This window comes from Andrographis paniculata, unplaced genomic scaffold (assembly GCF_009805555.1).
Source record: "Andrographis paniculata isolate CXL003 unplaced genomic scaffold, ASM980555v1 Contig11END, whole genome shotgun sequence".
Classification (NCBI taxonomy): domain Eukaryota; kingdom Viridiplantae; phylum Streptophyta; class Magnoliopsida; order Lamiales; family Acanthaceae; genus Andrographis; species Andrographis paniculata.
This window is the reverse complement of record NW_026137391.1, coordinates 279,405-298,183: the sequence shown is the minus strand read 5'-3', so window position 1 is coordinate 298,183 and position 18,779 is coordinate 279,405. Positions and strand designations below refer to the sequence as shown.

The 18,779-nt window shown below is 41.7% G+C and overlaps 4 protein-coding genes across 9 annotated transcripts; 2 read left to right on the top strand and 2 right to left on the bottom strand.

The window, feature by feature from the left end:
* Window positions 1-293: 293 nt before the first annotated feature.
* On the bottom strand, window positions 294-1,966 carry LOC127249202 (uncharacterized). The gene is made up of 5 exons (XM_051271907.1): window positions 1,597-1,966; window positions 1,411-1,517; window positions 1,186-1,330; window positions 911-1,105; window positions 294-764 (listed from the first exon to the last, which is right to left on the bottom strand). Exons 1-5 carry the CDS (start codon window positions 1,801-1,803, stop codon window positions 528-530), a joined length of 891 nt encoding a protein of 296 aa, XP_051127864.1. The 5' UTR covers window positions 1,804-1,966; the 3' UTR covers window positions 294-527.
* Window positions 1,620-5,501, bottom strand: LOC127249166 (pentatricopeptide repeat-containing protein At3g06920-like). 5 transcript variants are annotated; one of them, XR_007838252.1, is made up of 4 exons: window positions 5,375-5,501; window positions 2,417-5,180; window positions 2,274-2,302; window positions 1,620-1,760 (listed from the first exon to the last, which is right to left on the bottom strand). XR_007838252.1 is itself a non-coding variant. In XM_051271861.1 (3 exons), the coding sequence occupies exons 1-2, from the start codon at window positions 5,397-5,399 to the stop codon at window positions 2,464-2,466; spliced, it is 2,742 nt and encodes a 913-aa protein (XP_051127818.1). In that variant the 5' UTR covers window positions 5,400-5,501; the 3' UTR covers window positions 2,102-2,338; window positions 2,417-2,463. The 5 variants fall into 5 exon arrangements, 3 of the variants coding, with proteins under 3 accessions (XP_051127818.1, XP_051127823.1, XP_051127827.1); XR_007838251.1 differs by lacking the exon at window positions 2,274-2,302 and adding an exon at window positions 2,229-2,257; XM_051271861.1 differs by lacking the exon at window positions 1,620-1,760 and having other exon boundaries at window positions 2,102-2,338.
* Window positions 5,502-5,583: 82 nt separating this feature from the next.
* On the top strand, window positions 5,584-11,893 carry LOC127249184 (uncharacterized). Its single transcript, XM_051271884.1, has 13 exons — window positions 5,584-6,061; window positions 6,713-6,896; window positions 7,713-7,781; window positions 7,865-7,963; window positions 8,074-8,153; window positions 8,253-9,072; window positions 9,373-10,067; window positions 10,416-10,500; window positions 10,609-10,660; window positions 10,750-10,799; window positions 11,267-11,311; window positions 11,412-11,601; window positions 11,680-11,893. Exons 1-12 carry the CDS (start codon window positions 5,724-5,726, stop codon window positions 11,586-11,588), a joined length of 2,694 nt encoding a protein of 897 aa, XP_051127841.1. The 5' UTR covers window positions 5,584-5,723; the 3' UTR covers window positions 11,589-11,601; window positions 11,680-11,893.
* A 151-nt stretch (window positions 11,894-12,044) lies between these two features.
* On the top strand, window positions 12,045-18,775 carry LOC127249159 (ABC transporter C family member 14-like). 2 transcript variants are annotated; one of them, XM_051271856.1, is made up of 11 exons: window positions 12,045-15,025; window positions 15,258-15,578; window positions 15,652-15,738; window positions 16,080-16,712; window positions 16,784-16,948; window positions 17,024-17,318; window positions 17,400-17,608; window positions 17,693-17,998; window positions 18,081-18,144; window positions 18,219-18,458; window positions 18,541-18,775. In XM_051271856.1, exons 1-11 carry the CDS (start codon window positions 12,971-12,973, stop codon window positions 18,639-18,641), a joined length of 4,476 nt encoding a protein of 1,491 aa, XP_051127813.1. In that variant the 5' UTR covers window positions 12,045-12,970; the 3' UTR covers window positions 18,642-18,775. The 2 variants fall into 2 exon arrangements, 1 of the variants encoding a protein (XP_051127813.1); XR_007838250.1 differs by lacking the exons at window positions 18,081-18,144; window positions 18,219-18,458; window positions 18,541-18,775 and having other exon boundaries at window positions 17,443-17,608; window positions 17,693-17,816.
* Window positions 18,776-18,779: the final 4 nt, after the last annotated feature.

The following is an 18,779-nucleotide window of genomic DNA, read 5'->3' as shown; positions in this document are numbered from 1 at the left end:
ATTTGTTGGAACCCTTCGACTTTACATTTATATATTATTATTTATTAATAGTGGTTTGTTTATTTAATGTGTTAATTTGAATTTTTTATTTTATTTTATTTTTATATAAAATAAGAAAAATTGTGTCCTTAAACATGTAATCCCTTCATCCGAAAAGAGTTGTGTTATTTTTGTTGGGAGAACAAAGCCAACCGCTGAACATATTTTTTGCATGTAATTTTTGGGAAAAAATGGATTCAAAGATTTTAATGTAATATATACATATATATTTAAGCTGCAACCTTTTCTTCAACTTCACAAAATTGAAGCTGTTTATGTGATGATCTCTACTTCAGGAAATAATTATATTGGAGGGTACAAGTACAAACTCCAATTTTCAGCAAAGGAAAAACCAAGCAGCAATATGCCATGCCAATATGGGCATAGTTAAAAAATCATGTAACCATGATCTTATCTTAGTAGACAAACCTCGCCACCCTCGAGAAGACTATCCTGAAAATTTCTAGCAACAGAGCTAGAACTAAACATTAAGAAGAAGACTGCACAAGTTTGACCATGGCCTGAGCATCAATGGCTGCCAAATTTGCCTGGCAAAAACCCTGCCATGTCTCCTGCTTGTCCTCCACACCCTCTGTTGTCGCCTCGTACAGCGAAACAACCATCCCTCTCGCCGCCTCTCTTGCCCCGGGTAGCTTGTCATTCAATAGATTCGATGCTGTTTTGATCAACTTCGCTATTCCAAATTCCTCCATGCCTTTTAAATCCTAAGCAACATCGATAACAAACACGACATTACAATCTGCTAATGCTTCTCGCAAATTAATTCCTCCATGCCTTTTAAACATATATATATATATATGTAAGTATATATGTATATGTATATGTATGTATAAAGACACATAACACACACCATTTTGGAGACACAGTTGGAGATGGAGATTGCAGCTTTGGCTCTGACTCTCAGATTGGAATGGGAAACATAAGAGCTGAGCTTATCGAGCAAAGAAAGAGGGGCAATGGAGTTCACCATTGTTGATAATGCCCTGTCGGCTTCTTCGCATACGAATTTCTTGTCTTGGGAAGCTTTTAGCAGCAGCTGTAATAACTGTTTCAATGGAAACATTAGAATTAGGAACATTTTTTAGAGGTGCGGGATCAGTGAGGATTTGGAAATGGAGTGTTTACCAACTGATTGAAAGCATCGGAAGTGGATTCGAGTAGCTTTCCACCAAAGGCCTTGAATATGTCCGCAGCAGCCATTATTGAAGTTTTGCAGAGAGCACTTCTAGGGTTCTTCATCCCCTTAACAATTACTAGCAGCAGCTTGTCCCTAATTTCAACATTTTATCATGCCTCGGATAGCAACGGAACTAAACCCTAAATTGATGACGTAGAGTAACAAAATCTTACAGAATTGGAAGCAAGAGATGGGAATGATGGATCGCGAAACGCCGTACGTCATTCAATGACTCGCAAACCTTCAACCAATCTTTCGATTCCAATCCTCCAACCAGATCCTGAGAGTATTTTAAGAAATTCGAATGAATCATTCAAAAAATATAAAATTGATGAATTCACAAAGCAATCGACAGAAACCTGAATCTTAGCAGCTGGATCTTGAAATGCTTCGAGCTTTTCAGAAGGAACATAATCAACCGAAGCGTCTGAAGGCACTGTGTTCTCATCATTGACGCCAGGATCCGGCAATTGCTTTTCTTTCGGAGCTGGAGCGACGATCTTCGCTTGCTTTTTGGGTCTTTCTGCAGCGATCGGCAAAGCATTATCCAGAGGCCTCAACGCCATAATTTACTTGCGAAAATTCTTCAAGAAATCAAGAGAAATTTTTGCTCTCAAAATTGAGGGAGAAATTAGGGTTTTTTCTGTGAGTGGAAAAGGGGAATTGGAGAGAACTGATATAAAGAAGAAAGGGTGTGAATGTCGTCAGGATAAAAAAGGTAGGCGAAGAATTACGCAACGGTCACTTCTGAATTTGAATTGTTTTTTAGTTCTCATCATATGCCGCAACGGTCACATTTCCACGTTCTCCACGGTTCTGTTTCCTCCAATTTGAGCAGTTAGTACTAAAGTCGCACAAATAAAATTTAAGAATCGCATTTTGAAATTTCAAAATTTCCCATTAAGTTACTCTCCATAGCATACAAGAATTCCAAAAAAATGGTAGTATTTGGCTGATGCAGACAACCTAAATCAACGACTTCTGTACATACATTGTCTCTTCATCTCATCCTCGTCTCGTCTGCTTCTGTACATACATTGTCTCTTCATCTCATCCTCGTCTCGTCTGCAAGTAAAACGACAAAAACGGATCGAGTCGCAGCTGTAACACAGACCATTTAAAGTTACGATGACATGACGCGCAATGTAAAAAATGCAGCAATACTAATATCGATCATACCTCAAGAGGAGTCGCGACCAACATTTGTTCTGCCATCGACGAATATATTACCATGATCGCAAAGCATGCTGCGACTTTGCTGTCTCCCTTAAGACAGCACCGACAATCGCTGCCTGCTCAAGACATTCAGCCTTATGGAGCGCATCCAAAAGTACGACGCAAGTTTTGGTGTAAATCTTACAGCCCTTCAATCTAGTTTCCTCGAATAACTTATACGCTTCCATCGCCTTGTTCGCCACACTAAAACCTTCGATCATTGTGTTGTAGCAAGCAGAATCGGGTATCCCGCCGCTCGATTTGAATCGATCGAAGAGTTTCTCGGCATCCAGAATGTTTCCTGCTTTAGCAAGCCCCGATATCATCGTCACATACGTGATTACGTTAGGTTTCAAACCTTGCTTCTGCATTTCCTGCCAGAACACGAACGCTTTATTGAATCTTTGAGCTTTGCACAGACCGTTTATGATAATGCTGTAGGTCACGATGTTCGGGCTGCATTTCAAATCTTTCATCGAGTTCCAGCAGACGAACGCTTCTTCAATTTCTCCCGCCTTCACAAGCGCATCAAGCAAGCAATTCCATGTCTGGACATTCGGCGTCAAATTCTTCTGCATCATTTCCTCGATGATGAGATACGCTTCGTCGATTCTCCCAACTTTTCCGAATCCGTCCACCAGGCTACTATAAACGACTACATTTAATTCCACGCCTAGCGATTTTGCTTCCTCGAATAGCATGTACGCTTCATCGAGCCTGTCGATCTTAGCAAGCCCGTCGATAACGGAGCCATAAGTAACTACTGTCGGCTTATGACCTTTCACTTTCATTTCCTCTAAAAGCTGGTAAGCTTTGTTCACTTTACCTGATTTGCAGAATCCGTCGATCACAGTATTATAAGCAAGGGTATCGATTACGCACCCCTGTTCCTTCATTGCGTGGAATAGCTCGTACGTTTCGCGAGAAAAGCCAGCTTTTATTAGGCCGTGAATAAGAATCGAATAGCTTCGTGCATCAGGCGTAAACGACGACTTAATCTCTTCAAACAAAGCTCGGCCTTTTTCTGTTTCGCCCGCTTTCAAAACACAGTCCATGTACGTGTTCATAAGCGTAAGATCTGGCGCAACACCCCTCCGAATCATTTCCTTATAGATCTTATGTCCGTCCTCCTTTCTGCCGGATTTGAAAAAATTCCTTATCAGGGATGTATACACAATCGCATCCGGCGTTTCGTTAGAATCCATCATCTGCTCATACATTCGGTACGCCTCATCCAGCTTTCCATGCCTACCCAAGCCATCTATCAACGAACAAAATGTATATCTATTAGGAGCACATACTTTACGATCCAAGTCCTTAAAGATGGAAAGCGCTTCATCCCGTTTGTCGGCTTTGCACAATCGATCAATCATGATGTTTACAGTCGTGATGTTTGGTACTAATCCCGACATCTTCATCTCCTCTCGTATTTCTAAAGCTGAATCAATTTTCCCTGCCCTACAAAGCATGTCTATGAGAATATTGTACGTAGATTGGCTCGGCATGGCATCTTTTTTCATCCGGTTAAAAAGCTCTAACGCCTCATTCAATTTTCCTTTCTTACCGAGACAAGTGAGAAGGCCATTATAAGCAATCACACTCGGTATGGAACCCTTCAACCTTTGCCTCTCCAACAAGCTATATGCTTCATCGAACCTTCCGACAGATCCATAGCCCATGATCATGGTGTTATATGCGTATGCACACGGAACTGCCCTGTTACGCTCCATCTGCTCAAACAGGTCAACAGCTTCGTCGATTTTATTGGCTTTGCAGAGAACTCCTATCATGCTGGTATAAGAAACTTCATCGGGCATGAGACCATGGGCTTTTATCTCATGAAAGAATTTCCAAGCTATGTCGACTTTACCAACCTTACCAAAGCAGTCGATACACACATTATAGAGAACTATGTCGGCATTGAGGGAATTGCTCTTTACTTCATCTAACAAGGAGAGAGCAGAATCCACACGGCCATCGCGAGCAAATGCACGAATTAAAGTCGTGAACAGATGCACAGTAGCCTCATACCCTAACTCCTGAATCTGGTGAAAGAGGGTAAGCATGAGGTCGGGGTAATCCTGCTCGTGACCAGCAGCCATTGCTCCAATGAGAGTTGTGTATGCTGAAAATGCCGGACGAAATTTGAATTTTCTCATGGTTTGTATAAGCTCAAACGCCTCTCGCAATCTTTGTGCCCTTGCTAAGATGGACACTAACTCCACACTTGTTTCGTAAGAAGGGCTAAATCCAGCAAGGCTCATTTCCTCAAAAATATGTTTGAATTGATCGGATTTCTTGTTTCTAGCCATCACCATGAGCAGCGAATCATACGTTTCCGGAGTATGGACTCGATCGATCACCCTTTCAACCCATCTAAAGTATTTTATAGCTAATTCAGCATCCTTCATTCTCCTCAACACTCCAATAACAAAATCTGCATCAGGTTCATGGTGAAATGAAGTTAGAGCTTTCTCTAATGAAGGCCCCCAAGGACCACTGTTTAAGATCTGACAAACGCTCTCGATATCTCGTTTGACAACTTCATGTTTCCTCCAAGTCTGGCCATCTCCGCCGTTCATGTAAGAAGCAGTCCACCTTCCTTCCCTAAAGGGACCTTCGTTTACCATATGAACATCTACCTCAGAGGATCCGCCATTAGAGAAGGGAAGCTTTTTACAAAAATTCCACAGGTTAGACGATTTGTGCTTATTCCGAAATTTCAATCCTGCAGCAATACTTGTAATCAATCAAAGTAGCACTCGAGAATCACAAGCAATTAAAGCAACCAATTCTCCATCATAAGATACGTAAACCGAAGGCAGGAAACATTCGAAGCAAACAGAATCCAAATTATTTGGTTCAGTACAATACACCCCCACCTAAATGTATTTAAGAGAAACGTTTCTTTCGACACTTTACCTCGTTTGATGGCGAGTGATCTCATTCTTCTGTGTGCCTGAGAAGCTCCGACGGAGGGAAGGGAAAGGGTTTCTGTGAGAATTTGAGCAATAGAGGTGAAGCTAAAGCCTATGGATACTTCTAAGTATCTGATAAGTTGAGGGACTTACTTATAAAAATCAAAATTGCAATTTGATCCTTTCTCGGAGCAATAAATATCCGATTGGGACAATCAGTGCACTGTGACAAGAAATGTCGAAAACGCTCCTTTCTCTCGACTCGCATGGCATGCATCCGAATTGAATCGCCCAATTTTCGCAATCTCAATTGAATTTCCGTCTGTGTATGCTACCAATCGTATTTACGTGCTATGGAACCTCTTCCAGCCCAGCTATTGGCATCATCGCCGCCGCAGCGCTACTCTATGAGGCGATACAATCACCGGAACAACCGCGGGGAGGGCGGGGGACCCGTGGAAATGACGAAAGAGCCTTTGCACTCTGAAGGCGGTGACGGAAGCGCCACCGAAGAGAGGCGAGGAGGAGGCGAGGTGCGCCGCGCAACAATCGATTGCAACCTCGCGTCGCTGTGCGATCACATTCAATTGGAAGGGTTTAATTTTGGAGTCTTCTCCGACGTAGTCTTGAATGCCATGGGGTCGAGTTATTATCTCCATCGCCTTATACTTTCTCGGAGTTCTTACTTCCGGTATGCCCTCTTACTTCGAAAAGACAAATCTTGAATTCAGAAAAATCTAACTTGCTATTTTGTCTAAGTCAGTCTGCGAACTTCATTGGGAACGAGGCATTTACTGTTCTTTGTGTTTTAGATCAAACAGATAGTTATTTTTGGAACTAATCCCCCTTGATCAGGGGTTGAAATGTAAATGTGTCGAATTAAACCTCGTTGTAACACAGATTCATCTTAGGTTTTTATGGATGTTTTATCTCTTCTAATAAGCTTCTTGTTGATTGGGATTTTAGTTCCACCTGTATGATCGTTTGGGCCATGATTAATATCATGGGTGAGATAAAGGCTTAGCGGGGATAATTCGCCCTATTTATTACTTATCAAATAATTTAGTTTATTTAAATAAGAGATATGTGATAATGATTCATGACTTAAAGTTAAGAAAGAGAACATTCTCAAGACTGATTTGAAGTTTGAACCAGTATGTTTGTGGAGGGATGATGCGATGGAAGCATACGGTGCTCAAGGCAAAATTGGCCAGAACATGGCGCCTGTATAGCAAGTTTGTTTGGTTTAAAAGGATAGTTAAATGTGTGGCTGTATGTTGGATACATGGTATGATTTTGAAGGAGTTCACTACAATTCCATTTGTAATGCTGTGGTGTGCAGGAACATGCTTCAGGGGCCATGGAAAGAAGCCAATGCTCCAGTCTTGACCTTGCACGTAGATGATAACAACGTAAATGTTGAAGCAATGAAGATAGCTTTGGCTTATCTTTATGGACATTATCCAAAGCTTAATGATGCTAATGCATTTCGAGTTTTAGCTGCTGCATCTTTTCTTGACCTTCAGGTAGAGTAACTTACAAAACAAAGCCATTTTCAGTTATGGGTTTAATGAATCTAGCTGAAACTATAGTATAATATAGTGGAAACAAACTCCTCCCCCATTCTTCTTTAAAGTAAGTTTGTCAGGTTTGTTTGAATCTAATGTTCTTGCAGGGTTTCATGAACTAGGGCTAGGACAATGTGCTTAATTCTTCAAAAACAGGAAATTTGCTTATTCATTAGCTAATTGAATTTGTTGGCTATGAAACCCTGATGGTTTAATTGGCTAATGTGTTTCAGATTCCATTATCGTGGATATATGGCTGTCATAAGGTTGAATGCAGTTAGGAAATTAACGGATCTATTGCCTATGACCCACATGTTTTTTTCCTTTACTTGTCAACTGAAAGAAGATCCTATATGTGTATGCTCATATCAGTTTATCTCTTATGTGCTTAAAGGATAATCAATATACAGTACTGCACACCATTTATTTATTCAATTATTTATCTCTGCTTGATTAAAGCCAAATCAAACAAAATCAACAGTAAAATTTTGGTGCCTCACTTTGTTTTGGGGGTGATTAGAGAATGCTAATTTATCTGCAACCAAAACCCATTAGAAGCCACTATTATTCTCTAAAATATTTTTTATCGGCATACTTTTGCACCTCATGAATATAGGACTGATCAAATATTTACAAAATATACTGGGGAAAGATGCTTTCCCATGTGAATTTGACTGATCTGGTTGCATTGGTTAAGTTTGGATAGATCACTCTCTCTGGGAGATCAGTCGAGCTCCCCTTTGTGCCTTTGCATATCTAACATTTTACATGCAGGATTTGTGCACGATCTGCACAGACTTCATCATAGCCAACCTGTGGTCTTCAAACTTCTTGACATATCAAGTTAGTGGTTTCTTCAGTAATGAAAAGTTCTGTTCAGTTTGATATAAATCATCAAGTGTTGAATCATGCTCGTCTCAATAAAGGTATTTGCTGAGGGCCAAGATTACGGCACACATGGAGAACGTGTTAGAAATGCTTGCTGGGGATATCTCTGCCAAAGTGGTGCTCGAGAATTGAAAGAGGTGCATCTTTCAGTCTTCTGGCTGTACTGTGCTGTTGGTTTTAAATTTTGTGATAAAATTAATTCATTTCATTTTATTTAAGACTTAATCTGACACCCAGCATATATCAGGTGCTTCCTAAACTTTCTGCCCAAACATTACTAGCTTTACTTACATCTGATGAACTATGGGTACCCAGTGAAGAGAGACGGTGAGAAAGACCTCGTTGATCTGTTCATAATACAGTTGATTGCAAGGCCTACCATCATCTAATGCATAATTTTTACTCTTATTTTTGGTGCTTATGAAGGTTTGAACTCGCACTATACTCTTTTCTTGCAAAATGTGCACTTTACAAAGCAGAAGATCATGAGCAAGGAAGTTCAAGTTGTGAAGATGCATCAAGCAGCCATTCTGATTCTTCCAAAGCAAACAGGAAACATTTGCGAGAAGAAAGCGCGAACAAAACACTAAAAACTGAACAAGGGCACCCAAAATCAAAAGATGAGGTTGAAGGCCATGATACTGCTCGTAATATCTTGATTGAGCTTGCAAACTCTGTTGTGGATTCTCATTCTGATGTTCCCAACATCAACAGAACCCAAAAAACCTGCTGTGAATCCACTTTGGAGTCAAGATACAATTGTAACACTGAAAGATCTTCAGAAAGTCATATGTTTTGCACAGATAACCTTAATGCCTCAGGTTCTCATCATAACGTACATGTTGGTGCTGGAATGAGTGGATTGGAAAACAAAGGTTTCAACTTTGAGGGTCCATCCGATGAGGATTCTTGCTATGAAGTGAACACTAGTTGGCCTTCGGGAGAGCAAATGCACGGCATGTCAGTGAACTCTTCCAGTAATTTCCTAATGTCCACTGAATTTGAAAGAAGCAACACGTCGCCTCCAACATGGGGTGGTAGGATTGTTGGTAGAAGACAGTTGAAAACTTGCCCAACACGGCAATGTGGAATGAGCCGAGAAGAATATGATTCTTTTGTAAATATTTTTGAAGGGGGTTCTCTTCTGTATTGTAACATGACGTTTGAAGCCCTCTTGAATGTTCGAAAACATCTTGAAGAAATGGGCTTCCCCTGCAAAGCAGTGAATGACGGTCTGTGGTTGCAGGTATATTCTGTAATGCTTTAGCAATATTCATATTTGCGCTGATGTTTTGAAAAGCTCATAATTCTAAGCAGATTTGTTATTGTGATTTTCTCTAGCATCATGACTGGTATTATTATTGTTATTTTTGTTGTTGATACCTTGTTTTGTTTTGTAATTGCAACTTAACAAATCACCCATTGTGAATATACATAAATATTTTCTGTTATTTTACTGTATTTTGCATATGGAACTTTTTTTAAATCCATGCAGTTGATTGTTCAGTGATCTCACTATCATATTCTCTTTGCCCATGTTTTACAGATGCTCTTAAGCCAGAGGGTGCAGGAAATCGGTGCAGACACGTGCAAGAACTGCAGTCACATGAATATCGTATGTGTGTGTAGACAGCAATTTGGGTATTCCAATGGAGTTACAGCTGCTGGATACTATGTGGCAGATAACGAACATGGAAGTTTGCCCTCCAATGATATAGGGCATGCTTATGTCACCACTTCTGCTCCACCAGATAGAAATGCCCCCCCTAGGCCAGTTCGTGTCCATGATAGGGGCCCTATTGATGGCCTAGCTGGCATTGGACGTGGGAACACATTCGTACCTACACCTGCATGGCCACCAACTCGTTACGTCTTTTCTCGTGTTCCATTTGGTATTGGGAGCCGAAGCAATCAGCAGCCACCTTCTAATGATGATGCTGAAAACAGAGCTGAAAACAACAGTGACCTTGCAGGGGATGGGTTGACAGCCTTGTTTGGGCTCAGTCAGGGATCAAATGATGCAGCTAATGTGCACGTCGTTGAAATGGGAAGAGAAGATGATTCAGGCCCACAGAGTAGGCTTTCAAGATCCTTCAGTCCTGGATCGAGTGCCATTGGTGTTCCTGTGCAAGTGATAGACTCATCTGAGCAGGCCATGGGTATTGAGTGGCAAAATGCTAACAGCTCTATATCACTGGACCTGAAGACACCTTTGAGTCACTTTCCTCCCTTTCGCTTTGCGTAAGCTATATTCTCTACTGCTAGAGTCATTGCACGTACTAAAAGTTGCTTTTATTTAAAATTTTTCCAGTTTTCGTAATTAAGTTTAGCTTCCACATATAATAAAATTTTCACTAAGGTTGCACTTTTGGTCCCGAGTCCCTATCACTTTGTGTGAAAGTCTACTTTCCTGTTTGAATAAACCCTAGAACATATGCACTGAAGTCAAATTGATTGTTTGATGTCCAATGGTTGGTTTTTTCTGCTCAATGAAGAGCTTAGATGGTGGTTACCTTCTTGATTGGGTATTTAGCAGTTTCAGGGAATAGTGTTCTATAAGTTTCTGACTATACTTTACTGGATTTTCAGGGTTGAGTTTCAGGATGTGCACAGATTGAGCGATGGCCAAGTTAAGCACTCTCCTGAAGCATTTTACGCTGGTTCCTTATGGAAGGTTTGAAAGAAGTGTTTTTCTTTCTGTTGGTCCTATTATTATGACTCTATGATTTCGAATTGAAATTGATGAATAAAATTTGGTGTTTTTGTATGTTGAATCTCATAGGTTACTGTTCAGGCTTTTAGTGATGAAGATCTTCAAGGACGTCGAACTCTTGGTATTTTCCTAAATCTGTTTATCTTATTATAATGCCTTTAATCTTTGCTATCTTGAGTGATCTTCTTGCCATTATCATCGATCATTCAGGGCTGTTTCTTCATAGGCGGAAGGCAGAGATCTGTGATCCACTGAGGAAGGTACTTTAGATTGATATTTTGTTATTCCTAATGCACTTTGCACTGCTAACACAGAATACCTTGATTTTTATAACCCATTTTCACAGAAACTGGTTCTTGATCAGTATTGTAGATAATTTCACCAAATAATGAAGTTATTAAATTTAGCTTCTCACCTTGAAAAGCCATTCTCCTTGATGATTGTGTTGTGATGAAACAGAATTCTTCGTTGAAATATTAAAATCAAAGTTGTCATAATACAAAAAAACGAAAATGGATCAAGACATGGCTGATTTTGAAACTGTATCGGAATCTGTTGTTCTAGTAATTGAGACAACACAAACAAATTTTCTGGGAATCAGTTCTTCATTTCTAAGGGAACAAACTCTTAGCTATATAATGGTGTCTTATACGCCATATGCCTTTCCTTTTCTTGTTTTTTGGTTCATGAAATATCATGTATTCTTATATTCTACCTTTCATTGCAGGTTCAGTATGTCGACTCCAGGGAAAAGGTTACTGCTCGATATCAGGTAAACCTCAATTCCATTGACAATTTGTCAATGTTACCAAATTATCACACCTACGATTTACTAGTCATCACACTAAGTTAACTAATTGCTTTGCTTCCAGTTGATATGTCCATCAAAACGCGAAGTGATGGTTTTCGGAAGCTATAAGCAAACAGGCACACTTCTCCCAAAAGCCCCCAAGGGATGGGGCTGGCGAACAGCCTTGTTATTCGATGAACTTGGCGATCTTCTACAGAATGGTGCCCTTCGAGTTGCTGCTGTCGTTCAGCTTATCTGATCACTTCTCCGAGGTAACCCTTTCAACTCTTCACGCCGTAGCTGTTGCAAATTCACCAAAACATTTATTTATTTCATATTTCATGATTCAGGAATTGAAGCTGAACCTGATTTTTGCTACCTGAGTCATATGAACAGTTAGATCTACCCCCTACCCTACCCCTTAAGTCATATGTTGTGTTTTACATGTTCATCTCAAGTACATACATAATTCCTACTGATTTTGCAATGTTTTCCCAAAGTATGTACATAATCATATTACTCATCAAAATGATTTCTATCCAACACTAGATTTTGGGGAGGCAATTTTATAATTTATTGATGTAATTTATATATCTGCAAAAGAATGAAGGCAGCAGCATTACTGTGCATGACCATAGTCAATCAGTGCAATAACATGTGTAATGATTGTCTAATGATTCATATATCATTGATGTTTAGTAGGATCTTAAAATGTTTTGTCCACATACCATTAGTTGGCCACTTAGATTTGACTTTTCTGGTTTGTTTTTTATTTTGAAATTTTTGTAAGTCCATAACTCGGTCATGATGTTTTGATTTCTGTGTTTTCATTTTCACGGTACAGAAAATATCACATTAAATACTATTTTTAAGTATGACAAACACGAAAGAACGAACGTTATACTTTCTGAAGGCGAAATAGAATTGCTTGCACTTCACTCTTAGTACGACTAATGTTTTCCAATGTTATGATGACATGCGTGGTTTGTCGACTATCATGAGTCGAGACAAAAAAACATGTCTTTATCGAGGGCTAGGCCGGCCAAGGCCATGTAATAAGAAAAACCCAAGATTCTTATGTCCAAAAGAAACCATCCAAGCTAACTATAGCATGGGGCACAAGTATATATGTATATATAGGTACTACCGTGCTGATTAGTCCTAATCAATATTTATAATTAACACACATTAGATTTGATTTCGGTACAAAGTTATATGTCAACAGTCATATGAGTATATGATAATAGTTCATATATCACTTTGATTAATCTGATCATCACCCTAACCATTCCCACGAATATATATATATATATATATAATAATCATAATGAGATGAACAAGACAATAAATGTTGTAAAGAATGGTTCCCATCACAATGCTGCCAAAAATCTTTGCAGTTGCTCTAATAATATATCTATTTTCATCACAATGATGAATGTGTGCCAATCTGTTCTTTATTTTTAAGTCCAAAAATATGATCTTTCCAATGCTTATGGTCTCTCTTCACTCTTTCAGTATGATCATATGAGTTTCTAAGTATATTCTTCACAGATTTCATAGTTTGCTTTGTAGAATTCTTTCTGTTTTTAAGCCTTTCTGTGTTTAGATTCATCTGAATTTCTGAATTCTTGTTCTTTAAACATGGCTTCTTCTGAATTTCTCACCGTCGGTGAATCTCCCGACGATCTAAATTTGGTTGCGCTTATGCTACGCCAGCTCGAATTCATTTTTCTCTCCCCGTGTTCAGAAAGGATTATGTCTTCTGCTATCGACTGTGTTTTTTTATTTACCGTAATTGCGTTTGCGATGAAGAGCGTATGCTCTAGATTCGTTCTTGATCGAAATTCCAGATCTTCGGTCCTTCGCAAGCCCCTCCTTAGCGACGAAAAATCTGGTTTTCGAATCAGTCTATGGTTTAAAGTTTCATTTGGAGTAGTTGCTCTGTTATCTTTTGCATATGTTGTTCTTACCATAGCGGCATTGAGCCGAGGCATAGGATCATTGCAATGGAGTTTAGTCGAGATTTTGTTTCGATTGTTTCGAGCAGCAGCCAATCTGTTAGTTCTGTTTCTTATAGCTCGGGAGAAACGAGTCGGCGCCGTTTCTCATTCGATACCCCTTAGAACGTATTGGGTAGCGAGCTTTGTCGTTGTGTGTTTCTTCTTCAGTGCAGCTCTCTTTCGAGTAATCTCTAACGATCAAAATGTCGTGCCTAATCTGAAAGTTGATGATCTCGTCGCCTTGGCGAGCTTCCCATTGTATGTTTTCCTGTTTATCGTCGCTCTCAAAGGATCTTCGGGGATCAGTTCGATTATCAAAGACAACGGCGACGTTGATTCGAATATCAGTAACTACGCAACGGCGTCGTTATTGTCCCGAGCGACATGGCATTGGATGAATCCGATTCTCCGCAAAGGCTACGAGTCCCCTCTAAAAATCGACGAAGTTCCCTCGCTTCCATCCGATCATCAAGCGAAGCGAATGTCTGAAAGTTTCGAGCTACATTGGCCTAAGCCTTCGGAAAACTCGAAGAACCCTGTAAGAGCGATGCTTCTTCGATGTTTCTGGAAGGATCTCGTCTTCACCGGCGTTCTCGCAGTTGTACGTTTGTCTGTAATGTACATCGGTCCGGTCTTGATCGAAAGCTTCGTCAGTTTCAGCTCCGGCGACAGAAGTAATCTGTACCGAGGCTTTTGTCTGGTTTCGATACTCTTCGTTGCAAAGATCGTCGAAGTTCTTACATCGCATCAGTTCAATTTTTTGTCGCAGAAGCTCGGGATGCTTATTCGATCGACTCTGATCACCGCTCTATACAAGAAAGGCCTCCGATTGTCGTCGTCGTCGAGACAGGCTCATGGATTAGGACAGATTGTGAACTACATGGCCGTAGATTGTCAGCAGCTCGCGGACTTAGTGTATCAGCTGCATACTCTGTGGATGATGCCGTTTCAAGTCGGCATCGCGCTCCTGCTGCTCTACGTGTACCTCGGAGTCTCCGTAATCGTCTCGTTGGCTGCCGTCATCGGCGTAATGTTCTTGACATTGTTGATAACGCGCAAGAATCGATTGTTTCAGTTCAATGTGATGAAGAATCGCGACTCGAGGATGAAGGCGACGACGGAATTTCTCAACAACGTCCGCGTGATCAAGTTCCACGGCTGGGAAGAACATTTCGGGTCGAAAATCCGGGCGGCGCGGCGAATGGAGTTCGATTGGCTCGGGAAATTTATGTACGCGATTTCGGGGAACTTGGTTCTTCTTTGGAGCATCCCTCTTGCGATCGCAGCGCTTACTTTCGGTGTCGCGACGATGATCGGAGTACCTCTTGACGCTGCGACGGTGTTCACGGCGACGTCGGTGTTCAAGATCTTGCAAGAACCGATTCAGAACTTCCCGCAGACGCTCATCGCAATATCGCAGGCTGTCGTGTCCTTGGGACGTTTGGATGGCTATCTAACAAGCTGTGAATTGGACGACGAAGCTGTCGAGAGAGACGACGGGCGCGATGATGGGACCGCGATCGAGTTTAAAGATGGCGTTTTTGCGTGGGGCGACGAAGGGGGACAATGTGTTCTTGAGGGTATAAGTTTCGAGATCAAGAAAGGTGAGCTTGCGGCTGTCGTTGGCACCGTTGGATCGGGGAAATCGTCGTTGCTCGCCGCAATTCTCGGCGAGCTTCACAAAGCTTCGGGAAAGGTACATTGCAATGGCTTTGAATCGATCATTTGTTGGATTGGCTTTTCAAATAAGTTTTAGACAAAAACAACACTTAATACCTGTTTTTATTTGGCAGAAAAATCAGCTTTTGAAACTAAAAAATGCAAAAGCACTATTGGATAGCCTCTAAAAAATTATAAAAATTTGCTTTTATAACGTACAAAATCAAACTGCTTTTGGTTTCTGATATGTTTTTTTGTTGTCTATGAAGGTTAGAGTTTTCGGGACGACGGCGTATGTAGCGCAAGCATCGTGGATACAGAACGCGACGATTCGAGAAAACATCCTCTTTGGTTCGCCGATGGACGAGGAGAAGTACAATGATGTAATAAGAGTGTGTTGTCTCGAGAAGGATTTGGCGATGTTAGAACACGGCGATCGAACAGAAATCGGCGAGCGTGGAATCAACCTCAGCGGCGGACAAAAGCAACGGATACAGCTCGCGAGAGCTGTGTATCAAGACTGCGATATCTATCTTCTCGACGATATCTTTAGCGCAGTCGATGCTCACACTGGGGCTGAAATATTTAAGGTTAGTACAAAACTTTTACATGATCATTACAGTTATACGGCGAAAACCTGTTAACGAGACGGGTTCTTCGCAGGAATGCGTAAGGGGAGCTCTCAAGGATAAAACGATATTACTCGTTACTCATCAAGTCGACTTCCTACACAACGCCGATCTTATATTGGTAAGAAAAGCATTGCAATATCTCCTGCCATATTAAATAATCATCTCACCTAAAAATTTAATCTTAAACGAAAACGCATTGTTTATTTATTTATTTATTACAGAGTCAACAAACACGATAACATGGGACATACTGATACCATGTTAAATGACCGTCTCAACTAAAAAGTTAAATTGTTGAACTTCACTAATGTCTGTGTTGTCTAATACCATGTTATAACCGTCTCAACTAAAAGTTAAAACTTTTAAACTTCACTAATGTATGTGTTGTTTGATACTATATTAAATGACGGTCTCAACTAAAAGTTGAAACTGTTGAACTTCTGTGTTGTTATATGAAAGGTATTGCGCGACGGGAGAATTGTGCAGTCGGGGAAGTACGACGAGCTTCGACAATCAACGATCGACTTCGGCGCACTTGTCGTCGCTCACGAAACCTCCGTGGGACTAGTCGAAACGAGCTCAACTGTTTCGAGCACAGATGCTGGACAAGATGTCGAATCTTCTTACAAACAAGTTCCAACGTCTACGCTGCCAAATGTTTCTGTCCAAAATGAGGTTAATGGCGAGCGAGGCGCATCGAAGAGTAACTCGAAGCTCATCAAAGATGAAGAGAGGGAGACGGGACGAGTCAGTCTTCGCGTGTATAAGGAATACTGCACCGAGTTGTACGGATGGTCGGGAGTCGCAGCCGTTATCATTACGTCGATACTATGGCAGGCGTCGCAAATGTCGAGCGACTATTGGCTGGCTTACGAGACTTCATCCGAGCATAGCTTCGTCGCCTCTCTGTTTATCGGGATTTACTCGGCGATTGCAGCGATATCATGCGTTTTCTTGGCGGTAAGATCGATCCTCGTCGCGTATCTGGGTCTGAAGATAGGCCAAAGCTTCTTCGACCGGATAACGAACAGCATTCTTCGCGCTCCCATGTCGTTTTTTGACACGACGCCTTCTGGAAGAGTGTTAAGCCGCGTAAGCCTCGCCGTCTTGAACTTTTTTTTCTTTCGTCGTTGTGTCTTCATCGGTGTCTCTTTCGTTCACAGGCATCATCAGACCAAGCGAACATCGACATGTTGATCCCGTTGTACCTGAGCATTTCAATCGTGATGTACATTTCGTTGCTCGGAATTTTGATCATGACATGTCAATCGGCGTGGCCTACGATCTTGCTCGTAATCCCGTTGATATGGCTCAACATTTGGTATCAGGTTCGCGAAATCTTTCGAACTTCATTCTGTTTAATCCGAGTCATTTTCGATCACGATCAACTCTGTCGAATGCAGGGATATTACATAGCGACGTCCCGCGAGCTCACGAGGCTCGACCAAATCACGAAAGCTCCGATCATCCATCATTTCTCTGAAACGATATCCGGTGTTACGACAATTCGAGGCTTCGGGAAGGAGGATCGATTCTTTCAGGAGAACATGGTGAAGGTGAACACGAACTTGACGATGAGCTTCCATAACAGCGCCTCGAACGAGTGGTTGGGATTCCGGTTGGAGCTGATCGGGAGCTTCGTCCTGTGCGTCGCCACCGTCTTCTTGATCTTGTTGCCAACGACCGTCATAAAACCAGGTACAAAACTAGACTTTTTCGATCCGTACCTTTCAATTTGATTCGCGATTCTGATGTTATCCAACCTTCCTTCGATGCTAGAATACGTCGGATTGGCACTTTCTTATGGTTTGCCGCTTAACAGTGTGCTCTACTGGACTGTGTATCTTGGCTCCATCCTGGAGAATAAAATGGTGTCTGTGGAGAGAATAAAGCAGTTCATAAACATACCTTCCGAAGCCGAATGGCGCGGAGAAGATTCTCCGGCGGATTGGCCAAGCCGCGGCGCGATTAAGATTAACGACCTGCAGGTTATCTTCGACACTTACTCGAAATCGAATTCATATCCTTGATAATTAACGAACGGTGAAATGAACTAATGTATCTCCGAGCAGGTCAGGTATCGCGAGAACACTCCGTTAGTACTGAAAGGAATGTCGCTGAGCATCGACGGAGGCGAGAAGATCGGTGTCGTTGGCCGGACGGGAAGTGGGAAGTCGACGCTGATCCAAGTGTTCTTCAGGCTGGTGGAGCCATACGCGGGGAGGATAATGATCGACGGGGTCGATATATGCAAGCTCGGGCTTCACGATCTCAGGTCACAGTTTGGAATCATCCCTCAGGAGCCAGTCTTGTTCGAGGGAACGGTGAGGAGCAACATCGATCCGCTTGGGTTGTATTCCGATGATCAAATATGGAAGGTCTGTCCGGATAATCGATGCTATTTCTCGATCCATATATATATACCGTCATTCTTTGTTGATCCGTTTCTGCGCCTTGTAGAGCCTCGACCGGTGCCAGCTGAAAGAAGTCGTGTCTGCGAAGCCGGAGAAACTCAACTCATCAGGTCAGTGTCAAGATCTCATTTTTCATAAGTAAACTCATAAGGTACCTTTTGTATCGATTGTTCGACCATCACAGTTGTCGACTCCGGCGAGAACTGGAGCGTCGGCCAGCGACAACTACTGTGCTTAGGAAGAGTAATGCTGAAAAGCAGCAGGATTCTGTTCATGGACGAAGCAACGGCGTCGGTCGATTCCCAAACGGACGCAGTCATCCAAAAGATCGTCCGGCAAGACTTCCCCGGCTGCACGATAATCACCGTTGCGCACAGAATCCCGTCTGTCATAAACTGCGACCGAGTCCTAGTCATGGATGACGGTCAGTTCAACAAACATCCTTAAAACATACGCGCACACACACATTAGTACCTTAAGGTTGTCTGAATGGTATCTTTCGACAGGATGGGCTGCCGAGTTCGACAGTCCGGCAAGGCTTCTAGCGCGACCGACGCTGTTCGGAGCATTGGTGAAAGAGTATGCCAACAGATCATCAGGCCTGTAAAAGCAGCTCAAAATCTTCTACAAGGAAAGGGAACTACAGAAATATGTATAAAAAGCATATTCATTAATCAACAGGAGATCCTGTTTTTGCTCAAACAAATGAAATATTGCATAGTCCCAAATTCAATGCACAATATTT